At 41.6% G+C, this 17,880-nt stretch overlaps 1 protein-coding gene across 1 annotated transcript in view; it reads right to left on the bottom strand.

Annotated features, from left to right (window-relative positions):
* The window catches only part of EXOC4 (exocyst complex component 4), a 729,394-nt gene that overhangs the window by 59,562 nt on the left and 651,952 nt on the right, over positions 1-17,880 (bottom strand). The window contains exon 15 of the mRNA XM_036091687.2: positions 6,397-6,538. Within this exon, the coding sequence (XP_035947580.2) occupies positions 6,397-6,538 (142 nt within the window). The remainder of the gene's footprint in view (positions 1-6,396; positions 6,539-17,880) is intronic.

Raw genomic sequence — 17,880 nt, 5'->3', positions numbered from 1 at the left:
CATCAAATTATTAATGATGGTGGGCATATTTTCATGTGCTTATTTGCCATCCATATACCTTTGTGTTCATAATTCTTGCCCTATATATATATATTTTTAAAGATTTTATTTATTTATTTGACAGAGAGAGACACAGCGAGAGAGGGAACACAAGCAGGAGGAGTGGGAGAGGGAGAAGCAAGCTTTCCGCTGAGCAGGGAGCCCAATGTGGGGCTCGATCCCAGGACCCTGGGATCATGACCTGAGCCGAAGGCAGACGCTTAACGACTGAGCCACCCAGGCGCCCCTTGCCCAATATTTTTATTGGGTTGTTTTCTTAAGTTTTGAGAGTTCTTTCTATGTTCTGGATACAAGTCCTTTATTAGATGTGCATTTTGCAAATATTTTCTCCCACTTTTTGGCTTGTCTTTTCATCTTAGTGATGTCTTTTGAAGAATGGTTTTTAGTTTTGATGAACTTCAATTTATCATATTTTTCTTTTATGGATGGTGTTTTTGGGGTCATATGTAAGAAATCCTGGCCTAAACAATGTCACAAAGATTTTTTTCCTAAGTTTTCTCCTGGAAGTTTTAAGTTTTAGGTTTTATATTTAGATCGATGATTCAATTTTTTTAAATCTTTTTTTTTTAAGATTTTATTTATTTATTTGAGAGAGAGAGTGCGCACACAAGTGGGTGGTGGGGAGGGGCAGAGGGAGAGGGAGAAGCAGACTCCTGGCTGAGCAGGGAGCCCAATGGGGCTCGATCCAGGACCCTGAGATCATGACCTAAAGGCAGATGCTTAACTGACTGAGACACCCAGGCGCCCTGATCCATTTTGAGCTAAGTTTTGTATAGGAGGTGTTATATTCTTACAACCTGCTTATGCAGGGGAATCTAAAAATCTTGACAACCAGCTCATTTTCATTATGGGTGATCATCTAATAGCTGCATCAATTAATGACTAATTTCGCCAATAAAAATTCATACTGGCATTCCTGTGTTAACTGGCAAGGTGTATACTGTTAATCAAGACACCAGTAGCTGCACTGGTTGCAGCCCCCTCTGGAATGTGACCTTGCTGATAATCATGAAAGCTGACCAATCCTGGAGTGGGATTCACGACTAGGGAAACTGATTGCGACTGTGGCTGAAATTTAAACTGAGCAGCTCTTAGCTGAAAAGAAAATCAAGCCATCAATGCTAAAGTATTTTTATAGTAAATTACAGATGACATCACTCCAGACAAGGGGAAGACCATGTACAAAGGCATGAGGGTGTGAATGAAGGCTGGTTTTCAGGAATGACAAGTGGTTCCTTTTGGTACACACAGATCACATGTGAAGACAGGCATGAGGTGAGCTCGGGGAGATGGGCAGGAGGCAGGTCGTCATCAGCTTTGGAGGTCAACTACGGACTCTGGACTTTGAGAAGCCATAGGGGGCCTTAGGAGGATTTTAAGAGGTGAAAATGATATAATCAGATAGGAGCTTTGGCAAGATCATTCTAGCAGAGTGTAAAGGATGGACTGATGGCGAAGAATGGAAGCAACTGAAAGTAGAGAGACTACTTGGGACAGTCTCAGGAATTGGAGGTGAGCGCGTATAAGATCCTGAAGTGAGTGGCATGGAAGAGAAGTAAGACTACTTCAAGGTACTGTCTCCCTCTCCCAAAATGTTTAGAGAGGAAAAAGAAATTAAAGTAGTTACTGGCAAATGTCAAATTCAAAAAGTGTTTTCTTTTCTTTGGATTCTGGCATGTTGTTGCTGACCTTAACATGACTTTGGCATTAAGGTTTTCTGCAAATATTGCTGATTACACAGCAGGATGGGTGATTTTCAGAAAGTACACACTTCGGATCCCAACGGTGACAGGCGGTTGCCGTGGAACCCACTTAGAGCCCTCCTGATGGTGAGAGAAATCAGCTGATAAAGGTGACATTCCTGGCATCTTGGGACTCAAATGGCAACTTCATTTTCTTCTTCTAAAGTTCAAATAGGAAAAAACAAAACAAAACCAACCCTCAACAATTTTTGATGGTCTCACCATGTCTTTCATCTCTTGGGAGTGTCATTTGCCTTATGCTTCAAACTGTGGAAAGAGGCTGCTTGTTGGTTAAATGTGGCCTACAGTGACATGGGTAAAATGTCAAATGCTCTTTGGATGGGTCCTTCAACCTAGAACCTACTGGATTTGAGAACACTTCCTGGTTTGAACTTTAACAATGTTACAGAAAAATATGGGCTACAGACATGACGGTATTTTGGTGAATAAGATAAATTTTTGGCATTTGAAGTTGTTCTGGACTTCTTGCTAGCATTTCCCACTATTTTTTCCCCATTCATTTCTTTGTCTAGTCTATCTGTGCTATCTTATTCCAGTGGCTTCTGGGGTACAAGTACCAGAGACAGTACCTAACCGGCCACTTCTTCATTGCACCAGCTCCTGAATGACAAGGCCTAAGTCCTAATTCTCTTTTATGGCAGGATGGGAACAAAACAAACACTAGGAGATTATGGTGACAAGGATGACGCTGGTTGTGCAGCCTCCGTACTTCCTAGATACATGGAGCGGACCGCTGTGTGAAAACAGTCTCCAAACCAACTCATTTCCTTTAAGAGCAACAGGTTTTGTTTGGACAAACAGCACTTATTTTGTCTGGGTTTGATTTCAAACCAGATAACTCTCAAGAAGCATTCAGGTTTTTATTGAGCACCTATTACTGAGCAAGACTGTTCCAGGTTCCGGGGCCGAGTAATAAACAAGGCACACCTGATTCCTGCCTTCTAGGAGCCAATGGTCTCTCCTATCGTCACCCACTGTGGATACGGGGCGTGCTCAGCACTCTCTTTACTTTGGCATTACTATAGTACAGTGTTACTGATGTTACTGATATGCTAGTGATGTGCTTTGTTCATTTTGTATTATCAACTGTATGAACACACGCACACATACACACACACAAGTGCTTGTTACTGTGACAAGGAATGAATGAAGTATGTCAATATTCATTTCCTGAGCCATCCATGGAGCTCTCTGCCTAGTTTTATCTACCATACTTTAAAAGGAACAAAGACGGTATGGAGCATATTCATAAGAAAGCAACCTGAATGTTGAAACCATGGGATATGAGAAGGTGGGGGAATTTAATTTAGAAACAATAAACATGTTTAGTGCTTTTAGCGAAAGTCAAGGGAAGAAAATTCTGCATCCAGGACTCTAAAACTCAGTGCTTTTTGTTATTCATTCTTACAACGATCTTTTTCTGTGTTTAAATGATTGCTGAAGGAGATACAGCAATGGGTGTTATCGCAATGAATGGTTTCTTGTAAAGTTAATAAATAATGACTAAAGTATGTTCAGCATTAAGAATAGTACCGTCATGACATGCAAAAATAAAAAGGGCAGAATAGAGGTTAAAGATTTAAAAGACTTACTCAAAAGTGTTGAAAATCTCCCACTGGGAATTAACAACACTACAAGCGGCTAGTTCTGAATGTGGAACACTTTGTGTTCCCAACACAATCCATAGCATAGATTCCAGGAGCTGTGATAGTAATTAATTTGGTGTGCCCTTGCTTTTCTGTGCAACCCGGGGAACAGAGGCATCAGAATGTTACTGATTTTTGCTTTTGTTTCTGTCTATTGCATTTATCTACTCAGAGAAATCACCTGATTTATTTCACTGTCAGCTTGTACGTAAACAGAAAACAAATCTAAAAATTATTGTAAAACAAATCAGGGAACATAGAGGAAGAGCCTTTCTTTCTGGACAGCTGCATGTAAGAAATATGATCAGAAATGAGGCTGAGTAAAACATTTCAAACCTGCAATGCTTCTTCTCTTACTCTACTCACAAGCCGCTCACAAGCAATTAAGAAGTAACTTGTAGGACAAGATAATGAAGAACGAAAAGAGCACGAGGCATACACAAGAAATGCATCCACAATACATGATCAATGATGCTTTGCCTGAGCACACCTGAAAGATTTCCAAGTTCTAACTGGAGCCCAGACATGAACCAAAACCCTATTTACATTTTTAAAACCTCAATCTAGTGAAGACTCCAAAAGAAAAAACAAAATGCTCTCTGAACTTTAATGTCTCATGGCAATATAGAAGATGTATTCCTATACACTTTCTGATCTTGAATTTTCTGATCCTAAAGTTCTAAAAGTCTATATCCACCAGCTGTCTGTTTGACCTTGCTACCTAGAGGTCTAGTAAGCATCTCAAACTAACCGTCTCCAAGATGGAAGTCTTAATTTCCACCCCTCCCCCAACCCTTCTCCTCACGTAGACTTTCTCACCTCAGTTAAGGGCCCCAGCACCACAGAGTTACCCTGGCTCCAAAGCTAGTGGTTTTCCTGAGTGCTTTCTTTCGCGGCCACCAGCCCCTGTGCCCAATACAACTGATCAACACATTTCATCAGCTCTACTTTTGGAATATATCTCAAACCAACTCTTCTCACATGTCCACCTCTGCCACTCTGGTGCTCATAACTGGTCTCAACGGTCACTAGGCTTCCATTCACATGCCTTCTTACAATTCCTTTTCCAAACAACAGCTAAAGTGCTCTTTTAAAAATGAAAATGAGGGGTGCCTGGGTGGCTCAGTCAGTTAAGTGTCTGCCTTAGACTACGGTCATGATCCCAGGGTTCTGGGATTGAGCCCTGCATCGGGCAGCTAAGCTGGGAGTCTGCATCTTCCTCTCCCCCTGCTTGTGCTCTCTCTGTCAAATAAATAAATAAAATCTTAAAAAAAAATGAAAATGAATATGAATGAATGAGTGAATGGATGGATGAAGCTCTCTCCCTTGCTTAAAACCTTTCTATGTCTTCTCAATGCCCTTAGAATGAAATCTGAACTAGTCGCTTGGTCTGCGGGTCACGATAACGTGCCAGGCTTCACGACCACACATGGTCAGGCCCCAGCCTGCCTCTTTCCGTATCCTGGCACTCCTCCTCACCTCCTTGTTCACAGTGCTCCAGTCACCCTGACTCTCCTCCATTCCTCAACACTGCCAAGCTTGATTGTCTCGGGACCTTGGTGTGTTGCCCTCTCTATCTGAAATTCTCTTCTTCTAGGTCTTCGTACACATGGTTCCTTCTTGTTACCATGTCACATTTTCTTTGACCACACTATCTAAAAAACAAAAAAGCCAATACCCCTTTGTAGTCAACTCCAGCTACTCTCTGCCATGTCCAGAATGATAGCACTAGCCACGTGTGGCTATTGAGCACTGGAGATGGGACCAGTCTGAATTTCAATGTGCTGTAAGTGTAAAATATGCAGATTTGAAAGGCTTAGTACACAAAAAAATGCACAATAGCTCATCAGTAATTTTTACATTAGTTACATGCTGAAATGATAGTATTTTGGCGTTACTGGGTTAGATAAAATATATCATAATTTATGTGTTCCCTTCTACTTTTTCAAATGTGACTATTAGAAAATTTCAATTATCTATATGGTTTGAATATATAGCTCACTTTATAGTTCTACTGGACAGCACTGCTTCATTTCATTATGTTATTTTATTTTGTTAGTTGTACTTATGTGAAATTATTTTTTTTGTTCATTCATTGGCTGTTTCCCCCCATTAGAATGTAGCTCCACGAGAGCAGGGCCCTTGAGTCATTTTTTCACTGCTGTATCCCAATTCCTAGCACACTGCCTAGCACAAAGAGGGCACGCAGTAAATGTTTATTGAACGAACAAACGATTGAAAACTTCCCAGTCTTTTCTTTCTACCATTTCCATAGGTGTGATAAGAGAGGCCACCAAAGCTAAGAATGTTCTACACTTCAGGGGAAGGAACAAGAGTCCAAGAATATGGCATCTTTGCAACTGCTGTCCTGAATTACGATTTAACGTAATCTCCTCTTGGGTCTTAAGTTCTTGAAGGAAGGGGTCATGGCTCTTGCATCTGTATACTCCCTTACTGATTAGCGGAGTACGTTCGTAAAAACGTCAGTGACCATAAAGTCACCATAATCACAAAGCTACCACATTTTGAGCATTTATTTTGTGGCAGGCACTGTACTAATTATTTATTATATCATTTACAAACTCTGTAAGTTAGGAATTATTGTTTTATTTTTACAATGAGAAAACAGGATTAGTAAAGGTAGATTAACTGACTTAAGGTGGCCTAGCTAGCTGGTAGAGACCTTCAAATCCAGATCATTCTGATGTCACAGGCCATGCAAACTCTGAATCACCATATTTACGATACAGCACGTGCTTAAAAACTTTTACAGTGATTAACACTAAAAATCACATTCAGTGTAAAAAAAAAAAAAAGGACATCAATAATAGGAATCAAAAGTTACGGGGCTAGTCTTCAGAAAGAAGCAAGTGATAGATGACCCACTGTGCATTTCAATTGCAGTCTTGGGCTTGGCTGTGTCATACCTGACTTCCAGATGCAGGACAAGCAAGCAGCGGTCAGCCATATCCTGGAAAGATTTGGCAAGTTCACTCAGCGTCTGCATGATCTGCTCCGACACTGGGGGCAGATCCATGGTCACATGGCTCTCTTGAGCAGGAGACAGCACTGAAAGGAGAAGAAGAAAACACCAGTCACTGAACTAGATGCCTATAGGTTTGTTTGAAATGACATCTTACTTTGTTGCTCATCACGTTTTTACCAATTTGGCTAATGCTGGTGTGGGCAGCATTAGACGTCCAAGACATGGTAGACTATTTCTGTACTTGATTCAACACTGATTGTCTTCAACCAATTCACAGGTTAATAGAACAGAACCTCAGCGTTGGAAGCGACCTTAACAGGAATCCGGCCCGACCATGTGGTCTATACTTGCGTCTCTTGTACATCTTCCAGTGGTTGCTGTGCTTCTGCTTGCATACTCACATGAATGTTTGTGAAAGAAAACTCAATACCTCTTAAGGCAGCCTATTCCATCTCTGAAAGATGTGACCATCTATATCTACTGATATCTGTTGCCATTAATTTCTAATCACTGTCTCTGATTCTAGCAGCTTTGCAATCATTCTCATATGTGTTAGCACTTCCAGTATTGAAGATATCACGTCTTTTGGCTTCCTTGAAGTCTTCCCTTTTCCAAGCTAACTAACCCCAGTTTTTCAGCTATTCATATAATCAGAGTGAATTATTTTACAATTCTCATAATTTGCCAACAAAACCATTCCAATTGTTCTCTGTCTCCCTTGAAATGTGGCACTCAGGGCCAAACATAATAAATACTACAGAGTAGGTCTGTGCTGTCTAGAGAGAATGATCACCTCCCTTGTTCTAGATGCTATGCTGCTTGCACATAAGCCTGAAATCTTCTTGGAGGGGGAAGGGGGGTTAGAAGAGTGTGCTGTATTCTACTTTAACTCATACAGAGCTTACAGTCAGCTCAAAGCCCCCAAAGGTCTTTTTGGAAAATCTGATAGACCTATCTTCTGTATCTCTACCAAGTAACTGATAAAATATTTAAGGCACTTGGACATTTTCTTCAGGAAAATACTGAGTAGCAGAAATGTGAACTATATTTATATCTAGGCTTTTGTTGCATATCCAGTTCCCCACAATTTCTCAAAGATCACCAACAATTAATTTGGCAATTTCAAATTCTTTTAGGACTCTAGAATTTCCAAGACTGGCTTTGAATCCTGTCTCCACTACTTACTCATTATGTGACCAAGAGCTAAATGCTTAAATTATGTCTGCCTCAGTTTCTCACTGTAAAATGGAGATAACACTACCTACCCCATGGGGTTTTGGGGAGCATTAAATGGGTTAATGTGGGTAAAACACATAGAATAACATCATATCAACCTCACTTAATATTAATACAAATAATAAGCACTTATTATTATTCTTTAGCATGTGATTTGTCCAGGTTAAGAGTCTTAAGCTTAATTATAGCGACACGGTACTTAAAAGATAATTCCATCTTGAGATTCCATTATCAGTATTTTTTGCTTTTCCACCTGGAAATTCTTCTGTCAGAGAATGCAGAGTCTTTTGGAAGAAGGGCACTTAGGGCACGTGAGATCTGGCTAAGCATCACTGACTAGCTCAGGAGGGGTTCACCTTGCAGGGTAGAGTCACAGGTGGCTGCAGCAGAGTCTACAGCCACAGGCTTTCAGAGCTGCATCTGTTTCTGGACTTTGCTAAGCCCAGGGAAGGGCCTAGAAAGACAGTCCAGCCTCATAAGGCCAAGTTCTCCTCTGGGAAACCAGGCTTGAATAAATTAAGATTTATGGCAAAGATTAAACAAAAACCAAACAAATTCGGGCCAAGGGAACTGATCTGTAAGGAAGAATGAAATGTAACAGGGGCGCCTGGGTGGCTCAGTTGGTTAAGCGACTGCCTTTGGCTCAGGTCATGATCCCGGGTCCTGGGATCGAGCCCTGCATCGGGCTCCCTGCTCAGCGGGAAGCCTGCTTCTCCCTCTCCCACTCCCCCTGCTTGTGTTCCCTCTCTCGCTGTCTCTCTCTCTCTGTCAAATAAATAAATACAATCTTAAAAAAAAAAAAAAAAAGAATGAAATGTAACAGTGTAGATTTAAAATTCCTACCAGCCTTGGCATCATTCAAGAGGCTCCCTAACTCCATCAGCAGGAGAGTGGATATGTGGCATGGCTCCCCCTCTCCGGGGTTAACACTGCCCAGCTTGTAGGATTGCAAGGCGAGATCACTGCCTTCATAATGTTTTCGTCTGGCAGGCCAGATGAAAGCAACTATAAGTAACACTATTCTAATACTTCAAAGCATGTTAGAGCCCCTGGACTCTGCTGTTGAATGATACTGTGGTTTGAGAGCTCTTTATGTGCCAGTGATGAGGGGCAGAAATCAGCCCCGAAGACAGCAGACTCATGGCTTAAGGTTCAAAGTCATACCAATCTCCTAAACTCTATCAAAGACATTCTGGACAAATTCCACCGAGAAAGTTAAAAAAAAAAAAAATCCGAGTTAATGGAAGATAAAGAGTCAAGATAAAACTTGGAATGAGTGAGGTAAAAGGAGGTTAGAAAAGTAGCACATTGCACATTTCGCTTGACTGTAATCTACAACAAAAAAACAACATTTTAGTAAAGCAACATGAAAACTCATGCCCAGAGTTCTATTGAAAAGCCAGCCTGTGAATTCCTGAGGGCTCACTGAAATTTACAAAGTTTTCTTAACAAGAAGGAATATACTGAGCAAAAAAATGCTGAGCATGGCAAACAAATACAACACAAAACAATGGACTCTCTCTTAAATGTCAAATGGAAACCTACAAAAGAGCAATGCTGACAGAATTGGCTTGGGATACAGTCGAGATAGGAGGTTACTGGACACACACCTGCGCACATATCCTTTTAGAGGCTACGTGGTGGTTTATCTCAGGGATTGCTCTTTGTATCAGCAAAGCCCACATCTACTGGACTTTAAAAATATTAGTACTTGATCATTTTATTAAGATACACACTTTGAGCTGTTCTGCTAATACTAGGGATGGGTCACATCAGATCATTCATAACATCCTGTTCCTCTTATAACCACTGTATGAAAGCAGTCATCTTTGAGACTCCTAGCTAACTAATCGTGGCAATGGAACTGCGGCTTTCTGTACTAAACTGATTGGTCTACAGGAGGATGCTGAAGCTTGCTCTCTGGGGCAGGCACTGCTTACTAGGTGAACCAACACGTATTTCCAATTCTCCCTTGCTCACGCTGCTACAGACTCCAGAAAGTTAAATGTTTGCATTCCCAGCCTTGCTCGTAGCGAGAGGAGGCCACGTGTCCCCATCTGCACAAAGATTCTTCTGTGGCAACTTGATCTAACCCCGGCTAATTCTGCAACTCATCTTTTGACAGGGAAACAAAAGTATGGATTGTTGCCGCTAAAATTTTCTGGATTTTAATCTCAAAAATGCCTTCAATATCACTTGCCCATCCTTCCCTAGTGCTTGGCTAGCTCCTTTTCCCCCTCTCAGCAACTTTCCCCAAATCATGTGCTTTGTCCTTCCTACTCTCTTGTCACTCCTCTCTTAAGGACCTCAGATTCTCATTAAGCCTTCAAAGGAATCATCAACACTTGCTTTCTCTGTGGTCTTGCCTTCTATTAACTCTTCCACATGCCATAATCCTTCTGCCTTCACCTCTTTATTAGAGCATTATTCTAATCATCACCAATGATATCCTAATTGCCAAATCCAATGGGTGCTTTACAGTCCTAATCTCAGAAAGGCCCTCTGCTATGTTCAACATGACTGGCCATTTCCCTCTTAAAATTCCATTTTCTTTTGGCTCATATGGCACCCTACTCCTCTGGGTGTCCTTTAACCTCTCTGACATTGTTTTCATCATTTCCTTCCCCGGATCCTCTTCCTTTAGCCCACCCATAAGTGCTGGGGTTCCCAGAACTTTTTTCTCCATTGGTCTCCCTTACTTGTCATTCTGTATGTTCTCTTTGAGTGAGCTCATCCATCTTCATGGTTTTTGCTATTATCTAGGGATTGAGGACCTCTAAACTTCATTTGGTCAACTGTGCAAGCTAGTCTTACCTGTACATCCCACAGGCATCTCAAATGCAATGTGTTCTAAACTAAACTCATTATCTTCAGCATCTGCTCTTTATCCTGAATTCCCTCTGCATCAGTGGTGTAGCAATCTAGGAATCTCAGCTGCAAGCCTGAGAGTAATTTTTGAGCCTCTCCTCTCCCTCACTCTCCTTGGCAAAGACTAATTTCTGCCAATTTCATTTCCTAAATGTCTCTTAATATCTTTTGTCTTTTCTGGATCTGCTGTGACTTTCTTGGTTTAGCCCTCATCTCTGCCATGAACATGCCTGGCCCCTACCTTAATCCAATCCTCCATATTCAGCTCATTAAATGAGTTAGAGAGTCAGAGTTATTTATCAAAAACATAGATGAGACTTTGTTAATTTCTTATAAAAATAACATCAGTGGTTCCCATTGCTTATGCACTGAAGTCCAAGCTCCTTAGCAAGGCTTTCCATGATTTTTGGTTTCTGTCCAACACTGCAGTTTTTCTCCATTTCCCACCATTTTCTCCTTCCTCTCCAACTTCTCTCCTTTCCCTTCCTGGCCCATCAATCTGACACCTTTTTAAAGCAGATTCCCTAAACATATCCTGCTGTTTCAGGATTCTATATCTTGGATGGTTTTTAATCCTCTTTCTAAGCTATTCATGCTTTCTGGCTCAGAAAGTGTTTCCTGATTCTCCAGGCTGGGTCATTGGCATCTCTGGGTTTGTTTGTTTGTTTGTTTGTTTTCCCCACACAATTCTATCACAGTAGTTACCATATTCCATTGACATCCGTTTATCAGTACATCTTCCTACAGATCATTAGCTCCGTCAGGGCAGGGATTATCTATATATCTATATCTATCTATATTGGTTGGAAGCATACAGGAGTTCCATCAATGCTTTTTTATTAAACAGAACAAATGATTTAATTAACCAATGTGACAAGACAAATAATTCACATAATAACAGATTGATGAAAATCAGGAACAAGAAGGCACAGCTTGCCATTTCCAGCTGTAACTTTTCCCTTAGCTTCTTGAGTACATTCTGGGGACAGAGTGGGGATATAGAAGTAGTTCATGATAGCTGGTTTTCTGGGCTGTTCAGGAATCTTGCAGAAGTAGAGTCTAAAGGAATTCCGGTCAATCCCTACAGCCCCAGCACTTTCGTTATAAATTGTGTTGCCTTTAGAAGCCACTTTAATTTCATGAGTCCACCTTGTGGCAACCAAGCCTTGGGGGGTCCTCTCTTTTCCAAAGACATAAAATCCCTGGCATATCAAATAACCAGTATCTTTCAAGGAAAGCCAACATACTGTCATGGAGAAGCAATCAGCCTAGGACATTAGGATGTCTTAAGTGGTTCCACATCCTAATATTAACCAGACTGAAATGTGTTTAAGTCTTAAAATTAGTCAAAATTGGACTCATTCAGACCCAGAAGAGCATCTGTTTTCAAGGATGCAGCTGCTACACTCTCAATGGCAACTTACTGTGACTTCTTTAATTGATTCATAGGAGGATGTCCTTGTGCATCTGCAATATTATCTAAAATTGTTACAATATTAGCTTAGACTGGTATCAGCTGTCAGCAAAGTGATAAATTGAAAAGGGAAAGCTGGTTATCATGGCAGAAAAAGAAAGGTTAACTGTGAATTCAAACTTTTGAGAAGATGGAAAAAAGACAATGAAGAATGATCTCATGAGATTTTCTCACTTGAAAACATTTTAGAAGATCAAATTTTGGTACAATCATTATTTCTGACTCTTCTTGCTATTTGTACAGAGAAATGACAGACACCACATAATGATGTCTGCTTGAACCTGGGATAAATTTATTTAATTTCCAATCTTCAGTTTTCCTATTTAGAAAATTGGGCTAATAGCATCTTCCTAACTCCCAGAGCAGTGTGTTATTAGGTTCTGCAAATAATTTCGAGATCCTTCGATGTTGTTACATGGCTGACATTTTTTTAAAAATAGGAATGCTGATTAGGCCTGTGACATTAAGAACTTGAGGGGCTTACAGAGTCAGAGGGGGCTGGGACAGGAGACCGTCCCCCTAACTCTTCCCTCTCCCTAAATGCCTGCGGGATGTGCTACTACCGAGCCCAGCACTGGGGAAGGACTGAAGGGCGTCAGACACTCTAACGCTGCGGGTCCAAGTGTGGTTCAAGCGGTTCAGTGCCGGCTAGCTCTGTCCTCGGTCTTCTCAATTTCCCTGTACCACCATCCCTACCTTTTACTCATGCCCTGGAATTATCTGCAAACCTATATAAGCTAACCGGCCCTGACCCCAGTGCTTTGTACACAGTAGTCACTTTGTAAGTGTTTCTTAAATAAATCACTTATCTATTTTTGAAACCGAGTGGCTTCTAGAAGCGGGGGTGATCTTCACATGCTAGAGGCTCTACTGTCTTCATAGTATTGAATTTGAATTATTTATTTATTTATTTGACAGAGAGAGAGAGAGAGCACATGCAGGTGGAGCAGCAGACAGAGGGAGAAGCAGCCTCCCCACTGAGCAGGGAGCCCGATGAGGGACTCAGTCCCAGGACCCTGGGATCATGACCTGAGCCGAAGGCAGGCACTTAACTGACTAAGCCACCCCGGCGCCCCGAATTAGAATTTTCTTAGGATAGAGGTGTCCTTTCATTTCCTTTTTTTTTTTTTTTTTTTAAAGATTTATTTATTTATTTGACAGAGAGAGACACAGCGGGAGAGGGAACACAAGCAGGGGGAGTGGGGGAGGGAGAAGCAGGCTTCCCGCCAAGCCGGGAGCCCGATGTAGGGCTTGATCCCAGGACCCTGGGACCATGACCTGAGCGGAAGGCAGATGCTTAACGACTGAGCCACCCAGGCGCCCTGGTGTCCTTTCCTTCTTAAGTCAATTACTCCAAACTCAAGTTTCATGGTGACTCTTTTTGATCATTCTTTCTTTCTCCTGAGACACATTTTTAAAAAAATTTTTATTGTTATGTTAATCGCCATACATTACATCTTTAGTTTTAGATGTAGTGTTCCATGATTCATTGTTTGTGCATAACACCCAGTGCTCCATGCAGAACGTGCCCTCCCTAATACCCATCACCAGGCTAACCCATCCTCCCACCCCCCTCCCCTCTAGAACCCTGTTTGTTTTTCAGAGTCCATCGTCTCTCATGGTTTGCTGAGACACATTTTTAACCCCTCGCTGTTCTTTGCCAGCAGTCCTAGCTTTCCGCACTGTCATTTATTTATTTAGCAAGTCATGTATTTTGTCACCCCTTCCCACCTGCCGAACAATCCAGAACCTAGTCTAAACTTCTTCTGCTATGCTTCTATATAAGGACCAGCCCTACGTAAGAAACATGTTTGGTAGATTCCCTTCAGTTTGCTTCCTATTTCAGAAGCAATGGCTCTTCTGCCCCTAAATAATACCTAGTTCTTTTCAGTCCAGATTTCCTTTTCATTGCTGCTTCTGGAAGGAAGCTGTCTTTTGTCTACGCTTACAGGGAAGAAGGATAAATGGAAGGGATTTTTTAAAAAAAACTGGGGTGGTTAAAAACGGAAGAAATTCATTATCAGGAAGGACAAAAGATTAAGAATGGAGGAATTGGAGCACAAAGTGAATGTGTCTTACTTACGTTTGCTTTTCTAGGGTCTAATTACCTAACTGATATATATTTATGGTAAAAAAAAAATGTCTCCAGTGGGTACAGGAGGCAAAGGCCTACTTTCTTGTCTGTGCTATCGTTTGTTATTTAAACGATTACGTGTTACACCTTTTCCTCCGTTAGCCACAGACTTACGGGCAATGGAACTTCATGTCCTTTGGAACATCTCTCTTTCAACCCTTTCTCCCTCCCTTCTGAAATGTCTTATATTACCCTAACTGCAGGCAGTGATGCTTTGGGGGAGAAAAGGTGTGTTTCTCCCACTCACTGCCCAGCCTAATGACACAGATGTTCAGTAACATTTGTTTAAGAATGTGGTATTATAAGGCAAAAAAATAAAATAAAGACCAATGATCAAACCTTTATAAAGAACTCAGTTTTAAGGATGCTGCTTAAGAGTAATTTTCATCTCTGTGAAACCATACTCTTTCCAGCTGCTTCCCAGAGGACTAGAACTTACTCTCTCGCTGATTATTACCCCTAGAGCACAGTTCTTAACAACTGTCAGACTCATCGTCCTCATGTGTCTCCTCAGAGAGTTGCTGTGAGGACCAAATGGGGAGCACGGCCCCTCCCACGGTGCCTGCCAAAAAGCTAGGACCATCCTTTGAACTCCAGTAACACTAGGCCTCCCTCTTCCTTTTCCAGTCTTGGCACGGCTCACTTCATGCTGTAGAGAGTCCCCAGTAGCTTGTGAGATCTGTGAGAACAAAAGCCATAACCTACTCTTCCTGGCATCTCTCACAGTCCACCTCTTCCTTACACTCAGCAGTAATGCCTGTTGCATTGAATCGGCAGGTTAAAGACAAATCAAAGAATTCTGTATCTTTTTCTTTTCATTATAGCTCCACAGTGCCTTTAACCTAATGTCTTCCAAATAGCTTATTAGCTTGGAACATTATTCTGTTTCAGGGTAAGAAACTGAACCGACAGAAGGCCCATGAGTGAAACTGAAGAATTATTCCAAATATTGACCTATCGAGAGAAAACAAGGGAGATCCATGTAAGGCTCATGGTGAAGAGCAAAACAAAAATAAGAACCAAGATAAAAAAAAAAAAAAAAGAAAGGACTGTTGTTCCCTTAGGCTACCACAGGATAAGAGGCCAATTCGGAGCCACCAGGATAAACTACACACCGCAGTGTTGTACAGGGCAGCTCACACCTAGTAATTCATGAAACAGTGCTTGACGGTAACAAGCCTGAGCAAGCCCCGGGTCCTCCAAGACGGTGAGCTTTAGACTCGACTTCTATACAGTGTAAACCAGCCCAGACACACTGGTTTTTACACCTTGTGAGTGACAGGACAGACCTCAGTCCCCTTCGGTCCTGGGGGGAGACATTAAGATTGATTTTTCCTTTATTCCGAATAATCCTCCCTGAGGCCTGGTAAAAACCTAATCATCTACTAAAAAGGCGTGTGGTGTGGCCAATTCAGCTCCTGCCGGATATGAAAGAGAAATGGAGGAAAAGCTAATGAACAGCTCCTGTCCTTGTGCTGAAAGGCACTATTGTGGGACTCTATTAGATTTCCGTGGACTTTGTAAGCCTTTTGTGTTTCTGTAAAGCCCTGCATCAAAAAAGCATCTTAAGGTGTTAACAAATACTTAGCCAGATAGTTTACGTGAGTAAGCGACACAGATTTAAGTTTCAAGAGAATTTCAGAGGCAAAAATATTATGTGGCAAGGAGAGAACATTTATTCATGTGTCAACAGGATCCTTCCAGCTTTAGGATTTGTAAATCTTCCAAAGAGCTTGTGGGGATGGCTTGTTCACTGTGTAAATTTGAGACATGAGGTCCATTTGCAAATGGTGAGACTGAACCGAACAGAAATAAAGCATGCTTCCTGACAGGGCACGGCGAACAGCTACCACACGTGGAGACAGAGCTGAGGGAGTTAAATGGGAAGCCCTTTCTGGGGTCGCTCTTGCATGTGACTTCTCCCATTGGCCTTTTTCCCTATGACATTCCTCTACAGGCAGCTGCATCGTTCATACATTTGCACTTGGGGTAAAAAATCATCATCTTCTCGACCTACAGCAGGTACAACTTCCACTTTTATCATCTTACCTACCTCACAGGAGTCTGATGATTCAGTGAGAAAATACACAAAGGCTCAGAACAGTGTTTGACACACAAGTCCTTAATACATGGCAACTACTATTACCATCACAACAACTACTAATACTATTACTATTATTTATTCAATATTGATGTACTGAATGAATAAATAGCAAACCCCAGGATCCCTCTCCTCCATCCATAGCTTTGAGTAGGCTTTGGAACAATTAGACTAGCTTTCTACAGTGAATTGGCAAAACCTGATGAGCTTTTATTAGTGCAGAACAAAACAGGTAGAATCCTAGAAGCACTGGTCACTCTGATCCTATCGCTGTGAGGACAACACATAGACAACGGACTTATCTGGAAGCCAGAGCGGACAGTGCCACCAAGCACACAGACCAGCACCGAGACTAGCCGTGTCGTCCGTGACGGCTCCCTCTGAAGCATGCTGGAAGTAAGAAACACAGAGAGGATGAACCTGCTAACACACAGTATAGGATTTGCAGGTGTAAATTTTGCCGAGAGAATCTCTCCTCAGTGAGGACAAGGGTGGCCACTTCTCCAGCGCGCAGTAAAGATAACAGTGAACTAAGTACCTCCCCTTTAATCTCTCTCGTGTCAGATTTTGCTTCTGTAGGCTAAATGGTTGAGCTGGTGCCACACACATATTGACTAATGCCTTGTGAAGGTTAATATACAGCCGTATTTCTGTCTCTATACATTAGTAACACATGAATACTGTTCTCACACACATTCCAGCCTTGCCATATAATCCCTAGAATAATTAACAATCATATAGATGCTTCCAGAATCAACTGTCCTAAATATCAAAAGATTCATAATCTGTTTTTATGCCAGTTAAGGGTAAGCTACGGAGAGAAGCAATCATTTATCTACCAAGTGATTATATAATCTGAGGATACGTATTAACCTCACTCGAAATCTAAGTAACTTTCTCTAAGTAGAAGGACATACGTGTTCTTATAGTAACTATGAACCCCACATTTTCTACCGTTACATAACAACATTTCTCTTGGACTGACCAAGTTTAGACTCAGAAAGTGGTGGCTAAATTCTGACTCAACCACATACTAACTGAATAACCTTGGGCAAAATTACAAAGACCTTGAACTGGGGTGATACCAGTTTCAGCCTCAGAGGGTCATCGTGAGGATTCAGGGTATAGAGAGCACATAAAGTATCTAGAATGATGCATGGCACATAGTAAGTGCTCAGTAAATCTCAGTTACTATTGCTGGACCCCTTGCTGGGAACTCTGGAAGACTGGGACTCTTAGACTCATCTCCTTAGTCATCAAAACACCTTGCAAAACACCGGCGAGCTGTGGGCTTAGTTGTTCATGTGGCTAAGGGACAGAAAGAAACCAATGTAGTAAGACATTTACATGTGTAAACTCCTGACATTCTGGACCTTAAAATAAGGAATCACAAAAGTAAGAGAACACTACAGAAATCCAGCAATGTTCGAAGCAGTTTAGGCAAATGGGAGAAAAAGGGACTACAAGTGGCAGGTTTAAATTTTACCTTTTCATCTACAAAGCGAGAAGGACTTTCTCCCAAGTTGTCAATTCAATAAAAGAGGTGGCACTTCAGGCAGGCATGAGGAAGTGGAGCTTGCCGGGGAAGCAAGGAAGGACACCCGGAAGCAGC

The sequence above is a fragment of the Halichoerus grypus genome, chromosome 12, assembly GCF_964656455.1.
Source record: "Halichoerus grypus chromosome 12, mHalGry1.hap1.1, whole genome shotgun sequence".
Classification (NCBI taxonomy): domain Eukaryota; kingdom Metazoa; phylum Chordata; class Mammalia; order Carnivora; family Phocidae; genus Halichoerus; species Halichoerus grypus.
The sequence above is the reverse complement of the archived record's forward strand: the minus strand, read 5'-3'. Positions and strand labels throughout refer to the sequence as shown.